Genomic DNA, 27,430 nt, shown 5'->3' with positions numbered 1-27,430 from the left:
ATTTTGCTACTCTTTCTTTTTCCCTCCCCTTATTTTTATTTATCACCACGGTTGGCAATCAGCCACTCTCTTAACGTTGGCCGGTGTTTCCACCGAGTCTTGAGATGTTGTAATAAATAATTAATAATAATAATAATAAATAATAATAATAAAACCAGGTCCAATAAAATCTCAAATCCTATATATAGGATTCGAAAAATAGGGCACAGGCCTTAGTAATATTGGGCAAGGAGATGAGCCTGAGATGTTAGTGTTTGTAAAAATGTTCTTATTCAACTCTCGATATCTACTAAGGGCGCGTTTGGTTGGTACGAACTAGAACAGGATTCGCCAGAACAGCGCGTTTGGTTGGGACTGCACCTGTTCTGGGTCGGCCAGAACATGTTCTGCTCGCTCCGGCCTCGAGGCCGGAGCAGACCGAGCAGTTTCACTTTTTCACAGTGAAACCTGGCGGGAACATCGATTTTGTTCCCAAATGATCACGTGCATACGCTTTTGGGTTGAACTCGTCCTACCGTACTAAGTGACCATGGTGACCCATACACATTTTGAAGAATGCACCAAGTTTGGCACATTTTTCCACAAAAATGTGCTCTGTTTCTGGAGTACCGTTTGGTTGGCATGAGGCTGTTCCATGTGCACCAGCTGTTCGATCCTGTTCTAGATCGTACCAACCAAACGCACCCTAAGACCTAGCAAGGAAGGATTGGTCACATAGGTTTTGCTATTCTCATGCCACACCCATTTTGAGTTCAAAATTATGACCAAAATCCTATATACAGGATTTAGCAAATTAAGAGATACATGTACATCAGCGAGTCGTACACATAATACGACGTAGTATTGTGGCCAGCTGTTTGTGGCCAGCTGTGTTTGATGGTATGGTACGGTACGGGACAGATACGGGTTAGCGCCAGCAAATATTGTGGCCAGCTATTTGTAGCCAGCTAAATTTGATGGTACGGTACGGTACGGCACTGATACGGGATAGCGCCAGGCGTGACACAAATAAACAAACAAGGCCCCGAGAACGGGAAACCAAAAAACGAAACAAAAACAACAACATCAATTTACTGATTATGCACATTGCTTGGCAAATCACAACAATGATTAAGAGTTAAGCTGTCTTTTAGCCAAATAGCCAATTTGACGCGGAAATCTGCGATAGTAGTGCAGGACTTCAGGTCGTCTGGTAAATAATTCCAAACAAGAGCCGATTTACTTGAAAAGACAGAAAGCCAGCCATAGATCTATAGCGATTGGTACTCATGTTATGAGTTGTTGAGCCGCGAGTAGTTTGGGTAGACGTACAGATGGGAAAGAGAGACTGCAAGCAAACAGCCGGCTTAATACAGTAACAGTGGAACATGAATACAAGGAAGAAAAATACTGATGGATATTGGAAAGAGGAAACATTGAGGTGGTGAAGAAGTGGCGTGATATTAGCTTGGGGTGATGCGCCACAAGCAACTCGTACAGCGCGCCGGTGGAGTGAGGCTATCTTTTTTTCTATTTTATTAGAAGCTTTTCCGCGTTGGCATCAATGCAATGTAGATATACACAGCATGTATAGCTTTCGCATAAGCCGAAGCGACAACAGCCAAACAGGATATTGATGGCGATAATTATAAAACATATGCGATATAAAACGCGTGACGAAAATAGAATACAATTAAAACAAGCAAACGAGCAGCTCAACCGAGTTGAATTTGAATTTGCTGATCATTACCAGGGTTCATCTGTGAGCAGCACCATATCTCTCCAGGATACGGCCGCTGAGGTAGCTCCACGCCCCGCGATTCTGGGCGATGCTCCACAAGATCTGCCGAGGTCTTGAGGGTCCTCCCAACCAGCTCGAGATCGTGTTTGAGCACGACCGGCAGAGTTGTGCGCGGCCTGCCCCTCCAGGTAGGCTCAGTGGATGGCTTGAAATAGGAGCACATTGACAGGTTCGCCGGTGCACTCTGGTCCAGCCGCAGCACGTGCCCAAACAGACCCCAGCGGGCTACCAGGATCGAGATACCAAGTAGTGTTGAGTTTGTCCTCTGGTACAGGGTGCGGATATAAACGAAATGTATACAGGGAGAGCATATAGATCAGGCTGAATAACACCGACAACGAAAGTACGGCGGGCAAACAGGTTCATCTGGTGGAAAGATCGGCGCAGTATACCGATCTTCCGTGAGGCTTTCCGGACGACATTGTTAATGTGTTGGTCAAAGGACAGCTTATTGTCGACAACGACTCCTAGGCATCTGGTGCTTTCCACTTCCCCTAGCGTAACATTTGACAAGGTGATCTGCAGTTATTGCCTTTGTTGTTGTTGGGTAAGTTGGGAGTTAAAGCTGTGTGGACCATGGCTAGCGCCAGACGTCACTGAGCCAGCTATCACGGCAGCCACATGTCTCCAGTGTTCTGCAGAAGGCGTCAGTCGCCTTCAGCCAGCTATGGCGCAATGGGCGATCTCTGTACATAACAGCCCGCAGACTTTGGTACATTGTCATCGTGCAAGCACGACTAACGTATGCATCCAATCCATTTTTCCCGTCGCTGACACAGCAGCTGCAGAATCGTTTAATCAAATCCAGCAAATCCGGATATCGTGCAATTCACCGACTCTCCAGCCGTGCATCCCCAGCCCCCTCCTCGTGAACTGATCTATTCGATCCCTAGCTCACATTTTTCACTACAAGGTTTTGTTTTTTCGTTTTCCGTTGCCTACATGATCTTGCAAGTCCTCTTTTCTGCACCTACTTTCAGTTGACGGCTAATACAGGCCAAGCATCCCGAGATGATCGCCGAAGTGCTCCAGGGCAGGAACAGCGGCTACTGCAATTGCCTTTCCTTCCTGGACCTTCCGGTCGTCATTCATTGACATTTGTGGGAAGCACTCTTTGGAATGCCCTTCCCAGTGATATTCGCCTCCACAGTGCGGCTTTTGCATTTAAACTGGCTCTGAACAGAATTATTGTAATTAAATTTTGTAACCAGTGTTAACCGCGCTCCTTCCTTGCCTACACATTACTGCATGTGTTTCTCTGTGTGTTCTCCACTGCATGCTTACACATTCACCCACCCATTTGAATTATGTACATACTTTGTGCTTTGGCATTATTATGTTATGATTCTTTTTAATATTTCCTTCTCTCATAATAGTCTAATCGCTCTTAGCAGGAACCGGAGGTTTTCCTCGGGTGGAAAGGCAGATGTGCCTGTGCTCTAAACGAATTCAAATAAAAGAAACAAACAAACAAACAAAAAGTAACGTCTTCTGCATAGCTACGGGAACGAGAGAGCTTGGAAGCTCAGGGCCCTGCGCTATGCTTTGTTGCCTAGCTCATCGTGCATGTTGTTAGAGCTGATGGAAATGCTTTTTCCTTTGATTAGCTACATCATTGTTTTGCAAAAACGTTTCAATGAGATACTGAAGTACAAGTAACGTCTTCTGCATAGCTATGGGACCGGCGCTGACTCTGCCGATGACGGGCGTTCTGGAGTCGACGGGATGTCTGTCCTGACGTTTCCTGGGACCGGCGCTGACTCTGCCGATCACGGGCGTTCTTCTTCTTCTTATTATTATAATACTGACGGCAACTAACATCCATTCTGATTGCATTTACTCGTCTCCTTACTTCGTATTTCTTTCCAGAAAATCTCCCCATGCAGCAGGGAGTCGTTTACATAATATGACTCCCTGCTATACATCTACATGACTGACTTGTCAGTTTGAGCACTCTGGCAAGATACGTTCGGGCCTGATTGGAAATTTTTATTTTCATTGCTATCAGGTTCGGCCTCATTTTCTCTGTGCTGCGCTGATGAGTTCAAAAAGAACGAAACATCATGCTGTCCGCAGATTGAGTGACTGTATATACGTTATAATTATTATCAAGAGTACATAACCCCCCAGAGTGTGCAACGCCGATCCAGCTCTGTGTAGGGTCTTGGTCGAGCGGAATCGGATCTTCTGATGTCATGCGTACACTTCACACCAGCCGGTCTCGAGGCAGGGCACCATTGTTTTTGATCCAAGAGTACCCGCGACTTCCCGGGTTCCCCTCGGATGTGTACGGTATTATGACGCAAAGATCCGATTCCGCTCGACCAAGACCCTATGCAGAGCTGGATCAGGCGTTGCACACTCTGGGGGGTTATGTACTCTTGTTATTATGCTATCGGCCTACATGCGATTTCCGGGCTGGTCGACAGGCGACCCAGCCAGCCTGCTAGTGGCATCTCGGCCTCGCACACAAATCCACACAAAATTTAATGTTACTGCACTGAATGCATCCCCCCCCCCCCATACACTTCGCATATATGCTCATTCTCTTGATGGTACCGTACTTTTGATGGTACGGGACAGGTACGGGATAGCGCCAGGCATGTCGATCGCAGAAACAAACAAAAATATTGTGGCCAGCTGTCTTTGCTGGTACGGTACAGTACGGGATAGATACAGGATAGCGCCAGGCGTGACACAAACAAACAAACACACAAACAAACACCAAATTAAAGCTGTGTGGACCCTGGCTAGCGCCAGACGTTACTGAAGTAACGTCTTCTGCATAGCTACGGGAATTAATGATCATTTGAAACCCATGCTATGAAAATATGAGAGTTCATTCTTGTTAGCAATACATGTATATTCTTTAACACAACCACACCATAACCAATAAGCACGGCGCAAGGTTTTCACAATTGCTTCACGGATTTGTGCTGATCCAGTGCACGTACAATTATCATGATGTCGAGTATCATACATGTACTTGAACAAATACAACTCTCCGTAGACGAATTGCCTGTATACCGGTGAATGTACGACATTTATGCACCTGTATATAAGCGGGTGATTGCCTTGATGTCAGCGTTTCCGCAGCCTAAGCAGATCCATTTGATGGCAGCGTTCTCACCGCAAACAGTGTGACTTTGAATCTTCAGAACCAGCAGCGGAAGCACCAGTGGCAGCAGCCACACCAGCAGGACCGGCAGCACTCAAGAAAATCGCGGCACGATGGCTGAAGTGCCATCTCCAACACAGGAAGCAGAGGATGGCGTGGTGTACGAAGCACATCACTTTGTGAACCTTTCCGAAGATCCTATACCACTGATACTAGTTTTATCAGATGAGGATGAGGCAACACCTGCACCAGCAGCAGGACCAGACGGTGAAGCCGACAATCCTCCAATCATTGTGGTCTCTTCCGACGACGATGAAGGAGGACATTCACCACCAGCAACATCCCCTGCACCACCACCGGCGGCAGTAGGACCAGTACGAACAGCAGCAGCAGCAGTAGCAGCAGCACGAGCAGCAGCACTTGCACCAGCAGCGGCAATACCAGCAGCACTTGCACCAGCAGCGGCAATACCAGCAGCACTTGCACCACCAGCAGCACTTGCACCAGCAGCGGCAATACCAGCAGCACTTGCACCAGCAGCGGCAATACCAGCAGCACTGGCAGCAGCACTAGCAGCAGCACGAGAAGCAGTAGCAGAAGCCGCAGCAATAAAGGATGCAACAGCAGCAGTAATATCAGCAGCAGAAGGACCATCTGGGTCAGATTACACGGCCATGGCGACATGGCCGTCAGACAACATGGGTGGCTTCGACCGCGAGGCTTTCATCACGCCTCCGGCACAAGAGTTCATGTGCCCAGCATGCGGAAGGGTTTTACGCCACCCCATGCTCGTGGTAAGGTGTGGCCATCATTTCTGCCACAGCTGCATCACGGAAGCCCTCAAGTAAGTCACACGTTTGGACTTAAACTATCTGCATGACCATGTGCACACATTCACGTCTATCTATTGTGGTCACCACATCCCAAGGTCGCACAGCATTACTCTCTCCCACCGGACAAAGAGAGTTCATGATAATAAGACCGAGTACCGACTGGTTATTGTTAGTACTAATTATGTGTTTATGTGTATGCGTGTGTATGTACATGTACATTTATGCACGGTTGTGCTTGCGTGTCTGTGTGTGTTGTGCGTGTGTGTGTGTGTGTTGTGCGTGTGTGTGTCTTCTGTGTTCTCTGTGTATTTTCTGGTAACTTTGTTTTCAAAGGCATAATGAGCTGTGCCCATTGGACGGAGGGTGGCTGTCCTGGGGGGAGGCAGAAGATGTAAGTTATATAAAAAAACAAAAAGAACATTTACACGACCACATACACGCCCACATACACACCCACACGCACACGCGCATAATTATACACACACACACACTCACACTTGTTGTGCTGTTCTGTTGCCTCGTTGCAATTCATAATATCAGTTATTTGGTGGTTTATGAGAGAATGTTAGTGGCTGCAAAAATCACAGCGTCGAATGGGGTCATTTACTTGGCAGTGACGCTTACCACGTGTAATGTAAATCGATAGACTTTGGCGGCGCGCAAAGTTTGCGTTTTCAAGAATTTCGCCGGTTCACGGCAAGAAACTTTCGCGATTTAATCTCTTCAATTGGATTGGGTACAGTCAAAAATCAATGCACAGAGCAGTTTGCGGTGATATGTATTCGCGAAAGTTTGCTGGTAGCGAAAATAGCGAAAATTCCTCACTTTACAGTATGTCCCCCCCCTCCCCCCCCCTTCCATACACGCACACGTTCTTGAAACCTGTCGACCTCACTGTATCGTGCAATTCACCCTAATCTTGTCGACGCATCGACCCTTCCCTTAGGAACATTTGAAGTTGAGATCGATGGTATTGTCTTGGTGTCATGTACTCAAATCTGCAGTTGGTACAGGATCGAAGCCTGAAGCGCCGTATAGGGGAGTTAAATATTACCTGTGAGAATATGGTAGACGGCTGCACGTGGACAGGCCAATTATCTTCATACAATGTAAGTAAAGTCGCTCTCCGTATAGTTCTTACCCTCTCCCTCTTCTTATCCATCTCTTTTTTTCTCTCTGTCTCTCTCTCTGTCACTTTCTGTCTGTCTGTCTCTCTCCCTCTCTCTCCGTCTGTCTCTGTATCTCTCTAGCACTCCCTCTTACTCCAGCTCTAGCTCTCCGTCTATTAACCTAGCTGTCTCTCTCGCTTCACATCTCTTTCTTTCTCTAGCTCCGTCTCCCTTCTCTTTCTCTTTCTCTCTTTTTCTTTCTCTAACCGTCTGGCTCGCTCGATCTCGCCTTCTCTCTATCTCTCTAGCTCTAGCTCTCCGTCTCTCTATCTTTCTCTGTCTTTCTTTCTCTAGCCCTCTCTCTCTTTCTCTCTTTCTATTTCCCTTTCTTTTTCTCTCTCTACATTCTCTCAAATCTCTCTCAAATCTTTCTTCTCTCTCTCTTCTCTCTCTCTTCTCTCTCTTCTCTCTCTCTCTCTACTCTCTTTCTTCTCTCTCCCTCTTCTCTCTCTCTCTTCTCTCTCTTCTCTCTCTCTCCTCTCTCTCTTCTCTCTCTCCTCTCTCTCTCTTCTCTCTCTCTCTTCTCTCTCTTCTCTCTTCACTCTCTCTCTTATCTCTCTCTCTTCTCCTTCCCTCTCTTTCGCTCGCTTTCGCTCTCTTCCCTCTCTTCCCTCGCTTTCGCTCTCTTTCCCTTCGCTCTCTTTCGCTCTTTATCTCCTTTTTATCTCATTTTCTCTCTCTCTATCTCTCTCTCTCTCTCTCTCGTACGTTGTTCGTTCTTTGTTTGTGTTAACGAAATTGTTTATGTTGAACATGTTTGTGTATGCGTGTGTGCATGTGCGTTTACATATTATACCCCCTGCAGGCACACGTCACCCGGGACCATAGTTAAATGTACATGTACAACCATGCATGCATAATACATTCACCCCACCTTGTTTTTCAACATGTGTCCGTGTTTTTCAACATGTGTCCAGGGGAACCTGAACTTAAGTTTGGTTTTAATAAAAAATATCAAACTGTCAATCCTGAAAATGGTACTGTCACTGTCTGCACTGCATGCAATGCAAGCAGTATGGCTGTTGATAATTGCATGGGTATATCCAATATAACCAAATCAAAAGTTTTGTTACGTCTACGTTTTCATGGCGTGAGGATGAAGTTGTTGTGTTCTTTATTGAATACTGTGTATGTATGTATCGTGTGCTGCATGAGAGATGTCGCGGGCCTTCCTCTCGGTCGACATCTAGGTGCTGATCCATGCAGAAAGGGCTTGGAGAAAACGTCATGTCTCGTAACATGGCCAAACCATAGCAACTTAAATTTCTTGACTTCGTTCGCTTGCCGCATCCTTGCTCCGATAATGTCATTGCTTTCTTCCAGGATAGATTGGTTGGTACGCCGGTCGTGGTATGTTACTCCTAAGAGTCGACGGAAGCATTTCATCTCGAAGGATGACATTTTTTTCATTGATGAGGCAGATAATGTCCAAGATTGGCATCCGTATAAAACAGTCGCTAGCACAATAGACCTAACAAAACGAAATTTAGTTGGCAAAGAAAGTGATGGCGATTTCCAAATGAATTGAAGCTCAATGATCTTTTGCTTCCTTAGTGCTAAGCGTCTGCTTATCTCCACATCGGACTTGCCATCCAACGTGATTGCGGCACCTAAGTATTTAAACTGGGATACCTCTTCTATTCGCTCATTGCCTACTTGAATGCACCCCAGATCACCACCGCCCTCCGGCGCTGCCATTGACTTGGTCTTGGAAGCATTGATCTGCATGCCTAGTCTTGTTGCACTCGTATCCACGCGCTCGGTCAGGTCCATCAGCTCTTCCACAGACGATGCGATTAGATCTATATCATCCGCAAAACGGAGGTTGGTCACGCACATGCCGCCGATACATACTGACCCATCAAACTCCCCCAAAGCGTCATACATGATGTACTCCAGGAATACGTTGAACAGACAAGGCGAGAGTAAACAGCCGTGCCTGACACTCACTGACGTGGTGAACCAGTCGGTGATAGTGGATCCAACAACGATGGCAGCTTCAGTAGTAGCGTAAAGCGCTTCAATCAGGTCCACAATTCTTGCTTCGATGCCATGCGCTCTCATAATCTTGAATAGCGCTTTGTGCCAAACCTTATCGAAGACCTTACGGAAATCGATGAAGCAATGATACACAGCCCGCTGATTGAATACTGTAGAACGGGTAATTTTAGCGATGTAAAAACCCTAGCGAATTTAGCGCTCTACTCATTTTCGCTAAAGTTTCAAGTCGCTAATCCATTGAGACATTAGTAGTGCACTGGTAATCCGTGAGTAAAATCGCCGCAAATCGCTAAAATAAAACGTCGCTAACCGGTTGACAATGAGAACGCTTAAATTAATAGTCGCTAAAATTAACCGGTCTACAGTAGTGATAAATCGCAAAGAGGCAAAATCCTCATGACACTTCGGTAAAGCAATAGTGTGTGTGAGAGGTAGGAGCGGGGATAAGTAGTGGAGGGAGAGAAAAGTACGAAATATTTACAAGAGCATCAATGGTCTAATCAGGAAATTTGTTTGATGTCGGCGTTCCCGCAACCTAAGTAGTGCAAGGTGGAAGCTTCAGCACCAGCAGCAGCGGTATTACCAGTAGCAGCAGCATAACCATCAGGAGCACAACAAGCAACACCAGCAGGACCAGCAGCACTCGAGGCAGAAACAGCGGCACGATGGCTGAGGACGTACCACCTCCAGCACCGGCAGAAGCCTATGTCGCTGTGTACCAAGCGCATCACGTTGTGTAGAATGCCGACGGTATAGGAGACAATCCTCCATTCATAATAGCAATACTATCCGACGACGAAGACCTGCAGCACTGGAGGTAGCAGTATTGACACGATGGATGAGGAAGTACCAGCTCCTGGACCGGCAGAAGCCCATTAAATTGTTTACTATGCCGACGGTAAAGGAGACAATCCTCCATTTATAATAAGAGTATCAATGGTCCAGGTCTATAGTAAACCTTGTGATATATCTTTCACGGCGTTGGGCTTGAAAACTGGCAAGCTTGAAATGCATCTATTTCCCGGGGGCAAAGTATTAAAATGAAACAGCCTAGCACTTGCATGCGTCATCCGCTTGCGCGAGTGAGTAGCAATAGCAGGGGGAATAAGAAGCAAGTTTCTACTGCCACACCGAGTATATCCGCCATAGAGCGATGGAGAAGAAACGTTTAAATAGGCGGCTAGAGGCACTCTGAAAGCAAAACTAGTAACCACAATGCCTTGCTTTTTTACGCTAATACTTATGCACCTATCCAGCTTCAGCCACAGTGGGTTGGTCAAAGACAATGATTGAGATACGAGAGGCACCTGGTTCAAGTCCTGCTTGGTAGCGGTTTTTCCAGCCTTAACTTTGGTGTCTCTCAATGGATTTGAGTGACATTTTCACCACACACTCCTGCCACTATGCTGGCCCTCTGGACATGATTTAAGAGTTCTTGCGCCTCACTGACAAGCTTTCCAGGCCGGAAAAACTCAAAATTCCGGCATAGTGCCACGGTCAAGGTCGAAGCGGCGCTTGATGGAGATGAACGACCTGTCAGATACAAGAGTACCAACACCGCCATAGCCTCTTGCTGGCAAATTACCAGAGCAGGTCGTAGGTGGGCGGTCCAGACGGTTTGGCGTGTATTAATCCTAGAATTTAGATGTCTATGGCAGCTGGCAGCCACGTTTCACATACTTGAAGTAGGCAAAAATTGAAATTATGTCTGGAGAATGCTGCTTACAGACTTGCCAAAGCTCAGCTAGCATTTTCACCATGAAGTGTCAGTTAAGTGAAAGCCCTGAGAGGAATGAAGATAATTGGGCAGGTTGATTGGGAGTTTCAGTAGTGTGTTGTCCAGGACCAGGAAAGCATGGTGGTGCAAGTGGATGGAGCGACAAACTTAGTTTCCGTTGAGTGTTGTGGGGACTTTGACTCGGACGACAATGGTAGACCTTGTTGCTCGTCGCGTTGTCTGCAAAATTGCTGTCAATTCATGTTCATTTGAAACACATGCCATGATTATGAAAATATGAGAGTTCATTCTTGTTAGCAATACATGTATATTCCTTAACCCAACCATACCATAACCGATACGCACGGTGCTAGGTTTTCACAATTGCTCCACGGATTTGTACTGATCCAGTGCACGTACAACTATCATGGTGTCGAGTATCATACTTGAACAACTACAACTCTCCGTAGACGAATTGCTGGTACATGTACATGTATACCGGTGAATGTACGACATGTATGCACCAGTATATAAGCAGGTGATTGCCTTCATATCAGCTGTACCAACGCCTGAGAAGATCCATTTGATGGCAGCGTTCCCAACCCAAACAGTGTAACGTTGAAGCTTCAGATCAAGCAGCGGCCGCACCAGTAGCAGCACCAGCAACACCAGCAGGACCAGCAGCACTCTAGGTAACAGGTTCACGATGGCTGAATATCCAGAACAAGCAGCAGCCCTAGCAGCAGCAGAAGAAGCACTAGAAGCAGCACTAGCATTAATAGCAAGAACAACCGAAGAAGTAGAATTAATTGCAGAAGCAACCGCAGCATTAATAAATAAGAAAAAAAAAGCAGCAGAAAACGCACCGTATCCTGACGAATACACGGCCATGGTGACATGGCCGTCAAACAACATGGGTGGCTTCGACAAGGAGGCTTTCATCACGCCTCCGGCCCCAGAATTAACGTGCCCAGTATGCAGGGGGGTGTTACGCCACCCCATGCGTGTGGTAAGGTGTGGCCATCATTTCTGCCACAGCTGCATCACCGAAGTCCTCAGGTAAGTCACACGTTTGGAATTAAACTCTCTGCATGACGATGTGGACACATTCACGTATATTATTGAAACCACATGGCAAGGTCGCACAGCATTACTCTCTCCCACCAGACAAAGAGCGTTCATGATAACAAGACCGTGTACCGACTGGTTAGTGTTAATTATGTGTGTGTGTGTGTGTGTGTGTGCGTGTGTATGTGTGTGCGTGTGTATGTGTGTACGTGTGTATGTGTGTACGTGTGTATGAGTGTGAGTGTGTATGTACATGTACATGAAAGCACGTGTGTGTTGTGCGTGTGTGTGCGTGTGTGTGCGTGTGTGTGCGTGTGTGTGCGTGTGTATGTTTTGCTTTTGTGTTGTGCGTGTGTGTGTGTCTTCTGTGTTCTCTGTGTATTTTCTGGTAACTTTGTTTTCACAGGCGCAAGGAGCAGTGCCCAATGGACAGAGGATCGCTTTCTTGGAATGTGCTAGGAGACGTAAGCTACTTGATATACATATAGAACATTTACACGCCCACGCACACGCCCACATACACACCCACACGCACACGCACATATGCGCACAAACTCACACACGCACACCTGTTGTGCTGTTGCCTCACTGCAATTTAAAATATCAGCTATTTGGTGCGTGATTAGAGAATGTGAGTGGCTGCAAAACCCACAGCGTCCAATGGGGTCATTTACTTGGCAGTGACGCTTTCCACGTGTACTGTAAAGCGATGTACTTTTGCCGCGCGCAAAGTTTGCGTTTTCAACACGCAAACGTTCTTGAAACCTGCCGACCTCAAAGTCTCGTACAATTAAACGTAATCTTGTCTATGCATGTACCCATCCATTGGGAACATTTTAAAGTTTAGATATATGGTATTGTTTTGGCGTCATCCAGTCAAATATGCAGTTGGAGGTAGATGGAAGCGTGAAGGGCCGTATTGGAGAGTTATTAATTATGTGTGAGAGAAAGGTGGACGGCTGCACGTGGACAGGCCCGTTATCCTCGTACAATGTAAGTCAAGTTGCTCTCCGTATGGTTTTTCTCCTCTCCCTCTTCTTACCTATCTCTTTTTCTTTCTTTTTCCCTCTCTCTCTGTCTATCCTTCTCTATCTGGCTGTCTCTGTTTCTCTCTACCACTCCCTTTCTCTCCAGCTCTATCTCTCCGTCTCTCACCCTAGCTCTAGCTCTCCGTCTCTCTCTTTTTTCTCTAGCTCTGTCTCCCTTCTCTTTTTCTCTTTCTCTATCTTTCTTTCTCTAGCCCTCTTTAGAGCTCGCCTTCTCTCTCTCTTTCTCTAGCTCTAGCTCTCCATCTTTCTATCTCTCTGTCTTTCTTTCTCTAGCACTCTCTCTCTTTTCTCTCTCAAACTCTTTTCTCTTTCTCTCTTCTCTCTCTCTTTCTCTCCCTCTTTTCTCTCTCTCTTCTCTTTTCTCTCTCAAACTCTTTTCTCTTTCTCTCTTTTCTCTCTCTTTCTCTCCCTCTTTTCTCTCTCTCTTCTCTTTTCTCTCTCTCTTCTCTCTCTATCTCTCTATCTCTCTCCTCTCTCTCTCTATATCTCTTCTTTCGCTCTCTCTATCTCTCTCTCTCTTCGCTCTCTCTATCTCTCTCTCTTCTCTCTCTCTCCTTTTTCTCTCATTTTACTCTCTCTTGTACGTTGTTCGTTGTTTGTGTTAACGAGTTTGTTTATGTTGAACATGTTTGTGTCTGCGTGTGTGCATGTGCGTATACATATTATACCCCCTGCAGGCACACGTCACTCGGGACCATAGTTAAATGTACATGTACAGTCATGCATGCATAATACATTCACCCCACCGTGTTTTTCAACATGTGTCCGTGTTTTTCAACATGTGTCCAGGGGACCCTGGACCTAAGTTTGGTCTCAATAAAAAGTTTCAAACTGTCAATCCTGAAAATGGTATTGTCACTGTCTGCCCTGCATGCAATGAAAGCAGGATGGCTGTTGATAATTGCATGGGTATATCCAATATTAACAAATCAATAGTTCTGTAACGTCTAAGTTTTCACGGCGTGAGGATAAAGTTGTGTCCTTTATTGAATAGTGGTAAATCCCGAACAGGAAAATCCTAATGACACTGGACCCACTTGGGTAAATCTTTGGGCGCGTGAGAGGTAGGAGTGGGGAGAAAGAGTGGAGGGAAAGAAAAGTACGAAATATTTACAAGAGCATCAAATGGTCTAATCAGGAAATTGTTTGATGTCGGCATTCCCGCAACCTAAGCAGTGTGAGGTGGCAGCTTCAGCACCATCAGCGGTATTTCCAGTAGCAGCTGTATACACCGCAGCAGCAACACCGGCAGGACCACCAGCACTTGAGGCAGAAACAGCGGCCCGATGGCTGAGGAAGTACCACCTCCTGCACCGGCAGAAGCCAATGTCGTTCTGTACCAAGCTCATCACCTTGTGTACTATGCCGACGGTATAGGAGACAATCCTCCATTCATAATTGCAATACTGTCTGAAGACGAAGAAGCAGTCCACTCCCTGCAGCACTCGAAGCAGCAGTAGCGACACTATGGATGAGGAAGTACCAGCTCCAGCACCGGCAGAAGCCCATCACATTGATTACTTTGCCGACGGTAAAGGAGACAATCCTCCATAAGAATATCAATGGTCCAGGTCTATAGTGATAATTATATCCTTCATGGCGTTGGACTTGAAAACTGGCAAGCTTGAAATGCATCTATTTCCCGTGGGCAAAGTATTAAACAGCACAGCACCTGCATGCGTCATCCGCTTGCGCGCGTTAGTAGCAATGGCAGGCGCTGTTACCCCGAGTTTATCCGCCGTAGAGCGATGGAGAAGAAACGTCTAAATAGTCGACTAGAGGCACTGTGACGGCAGCGTCAGAAAAAGCATAGTGCGCGCTGCTGCGCAAAACACCTTGTGTGAGTAGATGAATGGCAATGCATGATGTCAGCGCTCCCCCAACCTAATCAGAAAATTATTTTGATGTCAGCTTCCCCGCAACCTTAGCAATGTAAGGTGGAAGCTTCAGCACCAGCAGCGGTACTACCAGTAGCAGCTGTATATCCAGCAGCAGCAAGACCAGCAGGACCAGCGTGTTTGTTTATGTTTAACATTGCTGTGTATGCGTGTGTGCATGTGCGTATACATAATTATATCCCTGCATTCACACGTCACTCGCGACCATTGTTTAATGTCACATCATGTAAAATGATCCGAAAAGGGGGCTTATGTCTTTTCACGCAGAACTGAGAAAGGAGCATTTGAAAGCTAAGTTTTCCGCATAAAGCAATGTGTAATTCACTTATTCAAACCCCTATACATGTTACTCTGTTAAAGATGAAGATTTCGGACCTTGATTGTTATACAGTGATCTGCTCGGATACAGCAATGTCATTATTATTATTATTTCCGTAGCTATGCAGAAGACGTTACTTCAGTAACGTCTGGCGCTTGCCAGGGTCCACACAGCTTTAATTCCCGTAGCTATGCAGAAGACGTTACTTCAGTAACGTCTGGCGCTAGCCAGGGTCCACACAGCTTTAATTCCCGTAGCTATGCAGAAGACGTTACTTCAGTAACGTCTGGCGCTAGCCAGGGTCCACACAGCTTTAATTCCCGTAGCTATGCAGAAGACGTTACTTCAGTAACGTCTGGCGCTAGCCAGGGTCCACACAGCTTTAATTCCCGTAGCTACTTCAGTAACGTCTGGCGCTAGCCAGGGTCCACACAGCTTTAATTCCCGTAGCTATGCAGAAGACGTTACTTCAGTAACGTCTGGCGCTAGCCAGGGTCCACACAGCTTTAATTTGGTGTTTGTTTGTGTGTTTGTTTGTTTGTGTCACGCCTGGAGCTATCCCGTATCTGTCCCGTATCTGTGACTACAAAGGCTCTACAGGATTGTGCATAACAGCTGTCCACAATATTTGCGGGCTCCTGTATCTGTCCCGTACCGTAAAACGTCAGGACAGACATCCCGTCGACTCCAGAACGCCCGTGATGAGCAGAGTCAGCGCCGGTCCCAGGAAACGTCAGGACAGACATCCTGTCAACTCCAGAACGCCCGTGATCGGCAGAGTCAACGCCGGTCCCGTAGCTATGCAGAAGACGTTACTTCAGTAACTCATTGAAACGTTTTTGCAATACAATGATGTAGCTAATCAAAGGAAAAAAACATATCCATCAGTTCTAACAACATGCACGATGAGCTGGGCAACAAAGCATAGCGTAGGGCCCTGAGCTTGCAAGCTCTCTCGTTTGGTGTTTGTGTGTTTGTTTGTTTGTTTGTTTGTGTCACGGCTGGAGCTATCCCGTATCTGTCCCGTATCTGTCCCGTATCTGTGACTACAAAGGCTCTACAGGATTGTACATAACAGCTGTCCACAATATTTGCGGGCTCCTGTATCTGTCCCGTACCGTACCAATATTCGTCGTATTATGTATACGACTCCCTGATGTAGAGGGAGATTTGGAAAGAAATACGGAGACGAGGAGGAAATTAAATTAGAATAGACGCCGAATAGGTGATAGGATGCGTCCGCATTAACATACATGTACTTTGGAAGAGAGATCCCGTCGTCTCCAAAATAAGCGTGAACGAGCGATTCAGCGCCGGTCACAGGAAACGTCGGAAGAGAGATCCCGTCGACTCCAGAACCCCGTGATCGGCAGAGTTGGCCGGTCCCAGGCAACGTCAGGACAGACATCCCGTTTAGTCCAGAACGCCCGTGATCGGCAGAGTCTAAGCCGGTACCAGGAAACGTCAGGACAGCCATCCCGTCGAGTCCAGAACGCCCGTGATCGGCAGAGTCAGCGCCGGTCCCAGTGAACGTCAGGACAGACATCCCGTCGACGCGCAGAAAAACTAAATCTGCAGCCTCTTTTGCCGTCGGACAGGATACGTATTATAGGAGACTGTAAAGTTATGTAATGTCCAAATTTCCACGTGAGCAGCAGGTCACTCGCGTTGATTTTTCGACGTGCGAGCCAAATAACGCGAGCTGAACTTTCGCGTCGCAGACATCCGGTCGACGCGCAGAAAAACTAAATCTGCAGACTCTTTTGCCGTCGGACAGGATACGTATTTTAGGAGACTGCTAAGTTATGTAATGTGCTCCACAGGCAACCATGCATTCGGCGTCGTCATTATTATTATTTTTGTTTTACATCGGAAGCTCAACAGTGCAGCTGCACAAATATGAAGAGGCCGATGGGACCAAAAAAATATATATAAAAAAATAAATAAATAAACAATGTATAATATACATCAGTCATTGGCTCAACAGGTCAATGTACATGTATAACTACAAAAAGGCCAGAAAATCCGATTACTGTATTTTAAAATCAACTAATTTTCGCTGGCGATTTAATTTCGCTGATTTCGCCGCTTGGTACCAACCGGCCAAAGTAAATCGCAGGCCAAAGTATGTCATATAGGCAAATGATGCATGATTGAGCAATGGATGCATGTGAGAGGAAAAATACCGATCGATTTCAAATTTGACGTGAAATTGCGCGTCACGTCGGAAATAACGTGCATCTTAACCTCTCTAATAGAGAAGTTTCTATTTCTCATCTGCCAAAATTTGTTGATTTACAGTATAAGGAGATAAAAAGAAAAGGAGCAAACCAAAAGTAGACGAATATTAGAGAAAAAACAATCCGCAATAAATTCTGCAAACACTTTTGCCTCAGTTCTTATAACATGTACGATGAGCTAGGCAAAAAAAGCATAGCGTAGGGCCCTGAGCTTCCAAGCTCTCTCGTTTGGTATTTGTTTGTGTGTTAGTTTGTTTGTTTGTTTGTTTGTTTGTGTCACGCCTGGCGCAATCCCGTATCTGACGGCAAAATATCATAGGGATGTTATATATACATGTATATTATATTTTTCAATTCTCCTATTTTTTTTTCAGGCATATCCTGGGATTCGAACCCGCACTATCGCCCTACATGCATTCCCCCATACAATTCGCATTCATACCCATTCTTCCAAGTTGCTTCACGTTATGATCTTGCGTTTGAAAGCCCTATTAAATGAATATTGCGGGCAGCTGTATGTGGCCAGCTGTGGTTGATGGTACGGTACGGGAGACGGTGTCGTATTACCCTCGATCGTACCTGTCCCGTACCTATCCCTACCGTACCGTACCATCAAAGACGGCTGGCAACAATGCATATTCAAATAGGGCTTTCAAATGCAAGATCATAATGTGAAGCAACTTGGAAGAATTAGTATGTATGCGAAGTGTATCGGGGGGTGCATGCAGGGCGCGATAGTGCGGGTTGGAATCCCAGGTTATGTCTTTTAAAAAAAGGAAATTTTTAAAGACCGGGGGATGCATGCAGGGCGCGATAGTGCGGGTTCGAATCCCAGGTTATGTCTTAAAAAAAAGAAATTTTTAAAGAATTTATAACATTCCTATGCTTTTTTTTGTCTAGGTCATCAAGGCAAAAAAGCATAGCGTAGGGCCCTGAGCTTCCAAGCTCTCTCGTTCTGTATTTGTGTGTTTGTTTGTTTGTTTGTTTGTTTGTGTCACGCCTGGCGCTAGCCCGTATCTGTCCCGTACCGTACCGTACCATCAAACACAGCTGGCCACATACAGCTGGCCGCAATATTCAAATAGGGCTTTCAAACGCAAGATCATACATAACGTGAAGCAACTTGGAAGAATGGGTATGAATGCGAAGTGCATGTAGGGCGATAGTGCGGGTTCGAATCCCAGGATATGCCTGAAAAAATAGGAGAATTGAAAAATGTATAACATTCCTATGCTTTTTTTGCCGTCATCAAGGCGGTAGAAGGTATCGTATTACCCTCGATCGTACCTGTCCCGTACCTATCCCGTACCGTACCGTGCCATCAAAGACGGCTGGCCACAATGCATATTCAAATAGGGCTTTCAAATGCAAGATCATAACGTGAAGCAACTTGGAAGAATTAGTATGTATGCGAAGTGTATCGGGGGATGCATACAGGGCGCGCGATAGTGTGGGTTCGAATCCCAGGTTATGTCTTAAAAAAGGATTTTTTAAAGAATATATAACATCCCTATGCTTTTTGTTGTCTAGGTCATCAAGGCAAAAAAGCATAGCGTAGGGCTCTGAGCTTCCAAGCTCTCTCGTTTATTATTCCCGCAGCTATGCAGAAGACGTTACTTCAGTAACGTCTGACGCTAGCCAGGGTCCACACAGCTTTAATTCCCGTAGCTATGCAGAAGACGTTACTTCAGTAACGTCTGGCGCTAGCCAGGGTCCACACAGCTTTAATTCCCGTAGCTATGCAGAAGACGTTACTTCAGTAATGTCTGGCGCTAGCCAGGGTCCACACAGCTCTAATTTGGTGTTTGTTTGTTTGTTTGTTTGTTTGTTTGTTTGTGCCACGCCTGGCGCTATCCCGTATCTGTCCCGTACCGTACCGTACCAGCCAAGACAGCTGGTCCCGTACCTGTCCAGTACCATCAAGAGTACGGTACAATCAAGAGAATGAGTATATTATGCGAAGTGTATCGGGGGGAATGCATTCACTGCAGTAACATTTTGTGTGGATTTGTGTGCGAGCCTCTGCGAGGCCGAGATCCCACTAGCAGGCTGGCTGGGCCGCCAGTCGACCAGCCCGGCTATCGCATGTAGGCCGATAGCATAATTATAACGTATATAGATGTATAGCAGGGAGTCGTATTATGTAAACGACTCCCTGCTCTATAGGGAGATTTTCTGGAAAGAATTACGAAGTAGGGAGACGAGTAAATGCAACTAGAATGGACGCTAGTTGCCGAATAGGTGACAGGAAGCGTCAGCAAAAACATACTTTGGAAGAGAGATCCCGTCGTCTACAAAATAATCCTGAACGGGCGAGTCAGCGCCGGTCACAGGAAACGTTTGAATAGAGATCCCGTCGACTCCAGAACGTCCGTGATCGGCAGAGTCAGCACCGGTCACAGGAAACGTCGGAAGAGATTCCGTCGACTCCAGAACGTACGTGTTCGGCAGAGTCAGCGCCGGTCACAAGAAACGGCAGGACAGACATCCCGTCGACTCCAGAACGCCCGTGATCGGCAGAGTCAGCGCGGTCACAGGAAAATTCAGGACAGACATCTCGTCGACTCCAGAACGCCCGTGATCGGCAGAAACGAGACAGGTACAGGAAACAGTTCCATAGAATAGCAGTTCGGAACATGAAGAGAGACTTAGCCAATGATTTAAATTTGGGAAGAATGATTTTATTTGGTCGTCGCTCACTATTCGTAATCTTGAAATGGAAATCAGCAAGGTAATCACGATGATGGAAAACATATCTGTGAAAAGTAGTGAGACTGATGATTTGACATAATGAGCTATTTATGTCGTAGTAAATAAGGGGCGGCACGGATCTTAAACAGGCGGAGTGAGGTCAGATCCTTAACTTCTCAGGGCAGAGTGAGGGAAACAGAATAAGCAATAAAGAGAGGAGAGCGCAAAAGAGTGGATGAGTTACACGTAGGGAGTAAGAGCGAGTTTCTAGTTCTTAGAGAAGAGAACCAATTAAAACACATGAGATGAGGTGGGCACAACTCAAGCTTAATAAAATGGACAAGAGAAGCCAGGTGTGCACTGCGTCCATGTGATAACGGGGTTGTGTGAGCGATTCTATAATGGCCGGACGATGAAAGCATGCGGGGATAACGGAGGAGAATTTAAGGATTTTCTTGTGGCGTATTTCAAGCTTTGCAGCACCGGAAGAGGATAATCCAACGCAAGACGTATCGGCATAATCAAATACTGGGCGAAGGTAGGCTAAATCAAACCTATGGTATAGATACCTCAAAATGCTCAAAAATGACAGAAGCCCCCTCTTTGGATCTAGAGGATTGTATATGTACATGTACAGTCATACATATGTACTCAGGCTGCGTTTACACGACAACGATTGAAAACGATTTGCGTTTACACGACAACGAAGTAGGACCTAAACGGAACGAAATCATTGCGTTTACTACTATCGTTTACACGACAACGCCCGAAAACGATACCTAAACGGAACGAAATGGAAACGCCCTTCAAAGTGTTTTGAAACGTTTTCAAAACGTTTTCAAAACGTTTTCGTTCTCGTGTAAACGGTGAAAACAGTGAACACGATTGGAAACGGAGCGCGGTCATGGAAACCATTCCACGCGGTACTATATGTCGCGGGAAATACCTGACCTTTGCGACCACCAGCGCGTACCAACTCCAACTAACGTGTTACTTCCCGCCCTTGCGCCAAGTCAGCACGTGCTAACTCCAGCCTGATCGCCCGTTTTCCGTTTTCGTGTGAACAGTTCAAAACGATTTGCCGTTCTCGTGTAAACGGTTTGAAAACGATTCGCGGCCAGCCCGTTTTCGTTCCGTTTCGTTTCGTTTCGTCTCCATGTAAACGCAGCCTCATTCTTCCAAGTTGTTTCGTGTTATGATCTTGCGTTTGAAAGCCCTATTTGAATATTGCGGCCAGCTGTATGCGGCCAGCAGTGTTTGATGGCACAGTACCGTTCGGGACAAATACGGGATAGCGCCAGACGTGATATACACAAAGAAAGAAAAAAACAAACAAACAAACAAATGCCAAACGAGAGAGCTTGGAAGCTCAGGGCCCTACGCTATACTTTTTTGCTTAGCTCATCGTGCATTTGAACTGATGGAAATGTTTTTTCCATTGATTGGCTACATTTTGTTATTTTATTTTTATTTATTTATTTCTGCACCTCGTGGCAAGTCAAGACAGCCAATTGAATTGAGGAGAGGGTGAGACCAACCACGGAAGAAGAGAAAAAAAGAAAATGAAGAGCACGTACACAAAGCGGGAAGGGATTAGCAACTTACAAAGCAATGGGATGCTCAGCGAGCTATGCAGAGGAAGTGGTGACTGTGACTTTGTTTACAGGGAGATACTGAAGTGCTGGCTGACGAGGGTACGGAATTTGGGCATATCTGGAGCTTGTCTAACACTGGGATGCAGTTGGAGCCACGTGGAGTAGGAGGAAAAGAAAGGGGAATTTACGAATAGGGTAGACCTAGCTAGGGGGAGACGAACGCAGCTTCGGGTGGTGTCACCTGAATTGAACCAATTAAGGGACTGTAAATGAGCAGGGTGCTGGTCAAGAAAAATTAAATGTGCCAGGGTGCACTTGGAAGCATCAAGGTAATGTTGCAGAGTGGTAGTGGATGCAGCAGCATACAAGTCTAGATTGTGAGATATAACGATCTGTACGAAATATGATGCGCAGTATACGGCGATGGAGAACTTCAAATTTACCTATGTGGGTTTTGTTAATGGTGGACCAGGCAGGGAAGCCGTACGTGAAGAGGAAAAGAAGGTATGATTTATAAAAATTAACCCGGCAATTTTGGGGCAAATTAATTAATCCAGCAATTTTGGGGCAAATGGGACAAGTGACTTGACATTATGGAGAAAACATTTCTGAAATTATTCATCCTACTTTCTAGTGTCAATATAAAGACTAAGTGCGTAAGGTTTCAAGACGTGGTTCATAAAGGTTCAAGACATTTCCGATACTCACAGCAGTTTGCACTCAGCTAGTTGCTCGTAGAAATCAAGCCCGGTGCACAGAGGAAGCTTAACTGATGCATGCATGTACACGTATTAGTGTCATAGGAAGTTGCAGCTGAGCCTGCAGGCACATAGGCGTAGACATCATTCCACTGTCTCCCTTATTTCATCAACTTCACGTTGATCTCCTAGAAGTGGGCCCGTTTCTCCAGAATGAGTGTTAGGCGGCCGGCTCTGTTGGCGCATTCGTGCATCAGGATCCTGTCCATGCACCTGCCTGGGCTCTGATGGCATTCCAGAACCAGAATCTCCTTGCCGAACATGGCTGGGTGCCGCTCCATGCATGCTGTCAGCAGCTGGGCTGGAGGTAGGTTCTGGGTTGCGGAGCCCCAATGCAGAGACTGCTTCTGATCCTGCCGTCTCCAGTAGTCCAGAGTCAGAGCTGGCAGCTGCTGCTGGGGTAGCTGACCACGATGACTGCCGCTCTGGGTCCAGTTCACTTACCTGGGTTGTCGTACTTTGCTTGCGGTCGGGGTCCGCACTCCGGCGTGCAGGCTCACTGGTTGGTGTCCGTGAAGGCGTCTGAGTCTCACTGGAATTAGAGGACGCAATTGCAACGTCTGGCTGGCGAGTGCAGCTGTCATGGAGGCCAATCCCGGCTTGAACATCGGCATCTACTGCTTGTGCATTGGCCTCTGCTGATTGTGCAGTGGCCTTTGCTGATTGTGGGGCTTGAACATCGGCCTCTGCTGGTGGCAGGCGCCCAGTGACCCGCAGCATCTCCATCCACTCCTCCCTTGCCATACCAGTCAGCTCGTATATGGGCGAGAAAGAGATCACCAACCACATGCCAAGCGTGACCGTAACAAAGCGACAGATGAAACCTACAGCCGGATAGAGCGAGTGGGGGGAGGAGCTGTAGATTGCAGCGATGGTACAAACATACATTAGAAAGGAAACGAATGCGAAAATAAAGATGGACTTTTCTTTGTTGAGAAAAGCTTCAATCTGGATCTTTCTTGTGCGAAAGGCAAAGTAGCAGACTGGCAGCAGCAATACCATGTCGATGACGTCTGCTATCGCTGTAGGTGCGGATCGATAAGCGCATGTCGTAGCAAACTCATTCGCCCCTTGTCTCTTCTTCCGCAATTCCGGTGGAGATATCTTCGCCATTAACGCCCACAACACTGCAATATAGATGACGAAGATGAGAATAGTGACCACGAGCAGAAAGCAGGGATTCTTGAGGAATTTGTCTGCTGTACGCAGGGTACGTGTGTATGTGTTGTTCACCACTCTCACAAGCTTGTAATATCTCATTAGCAGAATAGACAGCCACATCGGGGTGGCTGACCGTAGCAGAATGATACGAACCAAACAGACGTGTTCAGTCAGCGGGACAACAAACATTGCCATCGCCCCAGTGCCAATTAATGCCATTGCACCGAAAAAGATCATGGAGAGAGTGAAATCGGCAGATTTGACGCATTGTTTCGTCCTGTGGCAAGAGAACAAGATGCCGCTGGTCATAGCCATGAACACAATAAAACAAATTCCTCCCACGATGATTCCAAAAGGCACCTTGTCTGCGAGTGGGTTCACGTACCTCTCCCGGTCGCAGTGTGTTTGGTTGCCATTGGCTACGTGCTCTGTCGGACACTCAGTGCACCGACTGCCATTCGAAACTCCGTCGCCTTGGCATTGTATGCAGTTAGTACAGCACTGTGCCCCGACGAGGGCAGACATGGGCTCAAAGCCCCCGGGGCAGGACCGGCTGCATGATGAAGCGGGTACGGGGAAGTTACCAGCACCGCCGCGCATCTTCCGGGAACGGTTTTCGCCCTCCACGGCCCGCCATTCGACGTGCTGAAGCTTGGCGATGATAATGTCCAGCCCACGTGTGTTCCAGCCACCCCACGTGCGCATAGTTCCATTGACGACGCTCCGTAACCTGTACCGACCATGGGAAATTGATAGAGATGGACTTAAGATAGCGCAGTTCTTGCCCACTGTTCCACTGACAGCGGAATTACTCGCCAGCTTGCCTTTCAAGCGCCTTGCAGCAAACCCGGAGAAGTCAAGAGTGGTGTTCTGCCCGTACGCTGATTGCATGGCAACGAACTCTGACAGCAGGTGGCGTGTCGCCGTGAGAACAGTATCCATGGCAAACAACACGTCCATACTGCTGGCTACTGCCCAAGCCTGTTCTTCCCATGGCACGAACGGGGCCGAGTGTCCACAGTGCTCCTGTGCACCGCCACCTCTATTCTCTACAGAGCAGCCAAGCTGGCGTTCCAGCTCATTCCACAGGTCACAGAGCCGCGTGGGATTCCTGTATTGCGCTAGTCTGGAGTACGCCTCTTTTCGTGTCAGCGATGCAAGATGAGCCTTGAAGCCTTGCCGCAACTCGCTGGTTTGCTTCCCGACACACTCGTCCTGGCGAGGCGTAAGCAGGATTGAGCGCAACATCATCTGCGCATACGGTGGCTTGGCTGCAATGCTGCTTCCCGCCCAGGGGCCCAGACCAATCCAGATCTTGCTGCTCTGCACACTGCTGTTGGCACTGGTGTTGGTGCTGCTGTTTGCATTGCTGTTGGATGCGCGTAGAAGCATACCGAAGAATGTGCGCGCAGCACTGCCGCTGGCTATTAGAATGACTACTCGCACCGACATGAAGTTGCTCAGCTCCTGCAGCTCACGCTCAATGCTTGACGGCTGATCTTTGTGAAACACACCTCTGTGCGCGACGCATACTCCAACGGCGTCCAGCTGCTTGGCGAACATATCCTCCACTGCCGTATCATACACATCCTGAGACGACACAATGATGACGGACTGCCACTGGAAATAACGCACAATACCAACTGCCGGCTCTATTGCATAATGTATAGGACTAGACTGAACATCCCGTGAGGAATCCGCCGTCCGGGACCTTTGCACCGGAGAACGGCGCGGTACGGGCGAGACAGACACAACTGGAAAAGACAACCTGTTCAGAAGCGGCCGGATTGCCCGAAGTTCGTCCACGGGCGAGAGAATCAGCGCGGCGAGATCAAGAGGACGCGTGCTGTTGCGCCGCCGGTCCTCCGCCGACTCTGGGCCACTGCACAAGCCCGCGATACGATTGCTAGGCCACTGCGAGCTGATGGCGGTGGCTGCTAGTATATCCCCATGTCCACCGGCATCCTGGCTGCACGTATCCACAACCGACACCGAAATGGGATAAATCGATGCACGCTCACCAAAGATTGCTCTAAAGCCACTGCCATATCTGTCTTGCACCACATAGAGCACAGCTTCCAACATCAAGAATATTGACATTGCGTCATACCGCTCGAAACATGACGTCGTTGAAGTGAGATTTGCAGAGGCTGACAACCGGTCGTCGACGTTGGCGGTCGATTTCGGCAAAGGTAACAAAACAGTGTAGGAGAGTGATGGGAATTTGTCGGCATTATCAGGACGATGTATTGGCCGGTCAGGTTGCATCGCTTCTGAACCACTGGCTACGGTGCACGTCAGAAGGTTGTCAATCTCAAACCCTGTGCCCTGCGCAGCAGCGCTCACGAAAAGCGCCAACGAAGTCACAGCGCACCACAATACCGACCGGGACATACGGGAATTACCCGACATCCCTGCGGGATGGAACAAGAGACAAAACTACAACAACATTTCATACAATAAGCACAGACGTTCACGGCTTGCTCTGACATCGTCTGGTAAGTTCGGCACAAGTAGTATGAGGCTAGACAATCTGACCCTCACCTGAAGAAGGCCACGCCACTAGCTGAGAACATCAGGAGATACTTCGACCCATTTCCTGATGTCTACCATCGCGGGCAGAAAGGTGTTGCGTGAGGCTTCACGCGGGCCGAAAGGGTGTAAGCTTGCACAGGGCCAGATATGTCTGCTTGCCACAGTTCACTGGCGTGATAATAATCTTCTCCGGGTGTAGATCTCACCGTAGATCTACTACGAGACCCCACGCTCTGTCAACACTTCAAAACAATCAGCCGCACTGTGACTTGTCGCAATAAGGTCACATCTGGATAAAACAACCAGCAAAAAGACAGCTGATTATGTCATTTCCTGAATTCCACTGGAAACTCTCCGTCCAGCAATGCCTGTGAAAAGGTGTTTTGAAATTTCGCGCCCGCATTGTTATCGGAGATAGAGCGCACATCGACAGTACTACTACTCGCTGCTCTTGTTACCCACTTCCTTGAGTTTTTTTGTTGTCGCAGTTTCAATCAAGGCTCAGGCTTGAGTCAGATGAGCCGGTTGGTGCATGATCTTGTCGACGCAGGAAGCGGAGCTGGAGTCGATCTGTTGCTTTGCCAGTGACCTCGGGGCGTGATACCCACGGGGCACTGCGATCAGCGACGATATCTGCACGGCACACACCGCACTCCTCAGTTCATGACGCGTAGTTTAGCAAGGCTACCGACTGCAGATCTACGTGTACTGACCGTGGAACGATGCGGCTACCGGTATTTCACCTACACGTGTATGGTAGTACTTTTCTACATGTACGTCAGGACATGATTTTCAGCGTCAACTAATATAACAATAATTACTTCTTCAGAATGCTTTAAAAAACAATCATGTCATGCTGTCGCAGCAGTTGTAAAAATGAATGCTGTCCATCTGTAGTGGTTCATGTAGCATGATTATTATTATGATGTTGCAAGAGAGCTTTGTTGGTTTTATCGTTCCATAGATCAACAACCAAAATAATTTTGTATGCGTTATCGCTCTGATGTTTCTGCATCCACTAGGTCCTACTTGTACAATCATGCACATTTACACGTTGTAGCCGTGCTAGAAAAGGTTCTGTTTTCCGCTTATCTGCATTCCGTGGTGTCCTTGTATGGCAATGTCGCATGGGTATGGATCACACAACCGCTTGCGTGTGCGCTGCACGGCGATCGGTTATTACATGTAAACCCTGTCGTCCTTGTGACTTGCGATGATCGTATCTTACCACATGTACATGTCCCGGTAGTACAGTAGTCCCGGCTGAGACAGGCAATAGAAATGGAAATTCACGCTGTTAGACGTCCCCGGATTCGCACCTTGCTCGTTCCGGCCCAGATAAGCATACTAGTGTACGCATCGCACTTTGAGAGGGGTTTCGCAAACAATGGAGATTGCCCGTAGCCACTCCACTGCTTACACCCCCTCCCCTCAATGTTGACAAAGCACTATACATGCACGTCAACCACTCCACAGTACGGGGATGAGACGCTCGTTG

At 47.3% G+C, this 27,430-nt stretch overlaps 2 protein-coding genes across 2 annotated transcripts; both read left to right on the top strand.

Annotated features, from left to right (window-relative positions):
• Window positions 1-4,883: 4,883 nt before the first annotated feature.
• On the top strand, window positions 4,884-7,823 carry LOC135812562 (testis-specific gene A8 protein-like). Its single transcript, XM_065325889.1, has 4 exons — window positions 4,884-5,742; window positions 6,065-6,122; window positions 6,736-6,840; window positions 7,706-7,823. The coding sequence occupies exons 1-4, from the start codon at window positions 5,012-5,014 to the stop codon at window positions 7,730-7,732; spliced, it is 921 nt and encodes a 306-aa protein (XP_065181961.1). The 5' UTR covers window positions 4,884-5,011; the 3' UTR covers window positions 7,733-7,823.
• A 3,373-nt stretch (window positions 7,824-11,196) lies between these two features.
• Window positions 11,197-13,573, top strand: LOC135812561 (RING finger protein 151-like). The gene is made up of 4 exons (XM_065325887.1): window positions 11,197-11,677; window positions 12,093-12,150; window positions 12,563-12,679; window positions 13,413-13,573. The coding sequence occupies exons 1-4, from the start codon at window positions 11,325-11,327 to the stop codon at window positions 13,437-13,439; spliced, it is 555 nt and encodes a 184-aa protein (XP_065181959.1). The 5' UTR covers window positions 11,197-11,324; the 3' UTR covers window positions 13,440-13,573.
• Window positions 13,574-27,430: the final 13,857 nt, after the last annotated feature.

This window comes from Sycon ciliatum, chromosome 3 (assembly GCF_964019385.1).
Source record: "Sycon ciliatum chromosome 3, ocSycCili1.1, whole genome shotgun sequence".
NCBI lineage: Eukaryota > Metazoa > Porifera > Calcarea > Leucosolenida > Sycettidae > Sycon > Sycon ciliatum.
Note: the sequence above shows the minus strand (reverse complement) of the source record. Positions and strands in the feature narration are given on the sequence as shown.

Bases quoted from the DNA above. Each gene is read 5' to 3' on its own strand.
- LOC135812562 (XM_065325889.1), top strand. From the start codon at position 5,012: ATGGCTGAAGTGCCATCTCCAACACAGGAAGCAGAGGATGGCGTGGTG. The intron at 5,743-6,064 runs GTAAGTCACACG...TTGTTTTCAAAG, and splicing joins TGCATCACGGAAGCCCTCAA to GCATAATGAGCTGTGCCCAT. The intron at 6,841-7,705 runs GTAAGTAAAGTC...TACCCCCTGCAG, and splicing joins GCCAATTATCTTCATACAAT to GCACACGTCACCCGGGACCA.
- LOC135812561 (XM_065325887.1), top strand. From the start codon at position 11,325: ATGGCTGAATATCCAGAACAAGCAGCAGCCCTAGCAGCAGCAGAAGAA. The intron at 11,678-12,092 runs GTAAGTCACACG...TTGTTTTCACAG, and splicing joins TGCATCACCGAAGTCCTCAG to GCGCAAGGAGCAGTGCCCAA. The intron at 12,680-13,412 runs GTAAGTCAAGTT...TACCCCCTGCAG, and splicing joins GCCCGTTATCCTCGTACAAT to GCACACGTCACTCGGGACCA.